The 1442-nt window shown below is 34.8% G+C and overlaps 1 protein-coding gene across 2 annotated transcripts in view; it reads right to left on the bottom strand.

Annotated features, from left to right (window-relative positions):
- LOC119593473 (UV radiation resistance-associated gene protein-like) overlaps positions 1–1442 on the bottom strand; it is a 14158-nt gene that overhangs the window by 8498 nt on the left and 4218 nt on the right. For both annotated transcript variants that reach the window (XM_037942405.1, XM_037942406.1), the window contains exons 4-5: positions 595–765; positions 174–307 (exon numbers count right to left, since the gene is read on the bottom strand). In XM_037942405.1, coding sequence (XP_037798333.1) covers positions 174–307; positions 595–765 — 305 coding nt within the window. The remainder of the gene's footprint in view (positions 1–173; positions 308–594; positions 766–1442) is intronic.

The following is a 1442-nucleotide window of genomic DNA, read 5'->3' as shown; positions in this document are numbered from 1 at the left end:
ACTCATTTACAGACAAATGTTGTCAATGCTTATTTAAACTCTTTAACTGAACTCCTACAACACTTAATCTTAATTGTCCAAAATATTCATTACCTACTGTACGGAATACCACCCACTCTTCACCATATTCTCAAACATATCTATGAACTGCTAATAACTCAATAGAAACTCACCTTTTAAAGATCTCAGATTTATTGGACTGATGTTCTCCTGCTGTAAATCTACCCAGTTGGGATTACATGTGCTCTGAAGCTCACTAGAATAGATTTCATCTTTGTTCTTTGGTGTGTGAATTGTATAGTAGTACCTGGAAATCAATCTCAAGTGAAAAACACCTCTTTAATTTCCTGAAAATCTAAGGTTATAGATCATCCTGCTAAGGACTTTTTTTATATTCTACTGACAAAGACATGAAATTTGAGGAAAAGAACATCCATGACAGAGCAACAAAACAAAATATGCATATTATCTACAAAAATAATAATAATTCTTAGCACATTAAAAACAATAATATATTTTACAATAAAAAATACAGACACTGAATTCAGCCAACTACGAACTTCATGTTTCCTTGCAACACAGATCCAACCTTACCCATGGGTAGCCAAGGGACGTGGGGATTTTGAAGGAAGGGGACAATCCGGATTCGGTGCAGGATAAGTGCCATGGCCTCGCAAGTTCCTGCCCACCACCTGTGACAGATGCCTTAAGCGCAGGGCATACTGGTATGTCCACAGCTGTACCACTTGCTGTTGGCTGGTGAACCTAGAAGGTACAAATGTAAATAAAATAGTAAATTGTGTAAAATGTTCCCTCTACATATCCATTGCATTTGCAAAAAAATACAATTAAGTATACATTTTTTGGTGCATATAATTGTGCTCTCCAATTGCCTGCAACCAATATTTACAACAATGAAAGCTGAAAAATTATGCTTTTTATGCAGCTGATGGACTTGTAGTTCTAAGAGGTTGAAATGAAGTCCCACTAAAGCAGATCAATATATCTATAGCCAGTTTATCAGAATTCATATGTGAGAGTAAACCTTCTTATATTTTTTATCACAATATCCATTCAGTTTTAGATTTTTAAAAATGCCTCTACATGTTTTCTATGGCAACTAAATACAGCATCCTATACTCCACTTGCCGGCACCAAAGATACATGATGTCAAAATTACTCATTGTCCTTCTAGTGTTTTTAAAACTACAACACCATTAAGATTTAAACAACAAAGCATAATATGACTACTTATACTGTACCTGTGAGGAAATTATTCGGTGTCACAAGCAATCTGATCAAATATGTAACCTTATCATATTTTTTTCCTTCTTTTTATCACACTTCCCCTCTATTCATGCTACTGAATAATCTTCTGCTGTGACGAACAAAAACACAAACATGGATAAGATGATACACAGCCACAGTGTTGTTCTTTTCTT

This window comes from Penaeus monodon, chromosome 32 (genome assembly GCF_015228065.2).
Source record: "Penaeus monodon isolate SGIC_2016 chromosome 32, NSTDA_Pmon_1, whole genome shotgun sequence".
Lineage (NCBI taxonomy): Eukaryota > Metazoa > Arthropoda > Malacostraca > Decapoda > Penaeidae > Penaeus > Penaeus monodon.
This window is presented reverse-complemented; position numbering and strand designations above follow the sequence as displayed.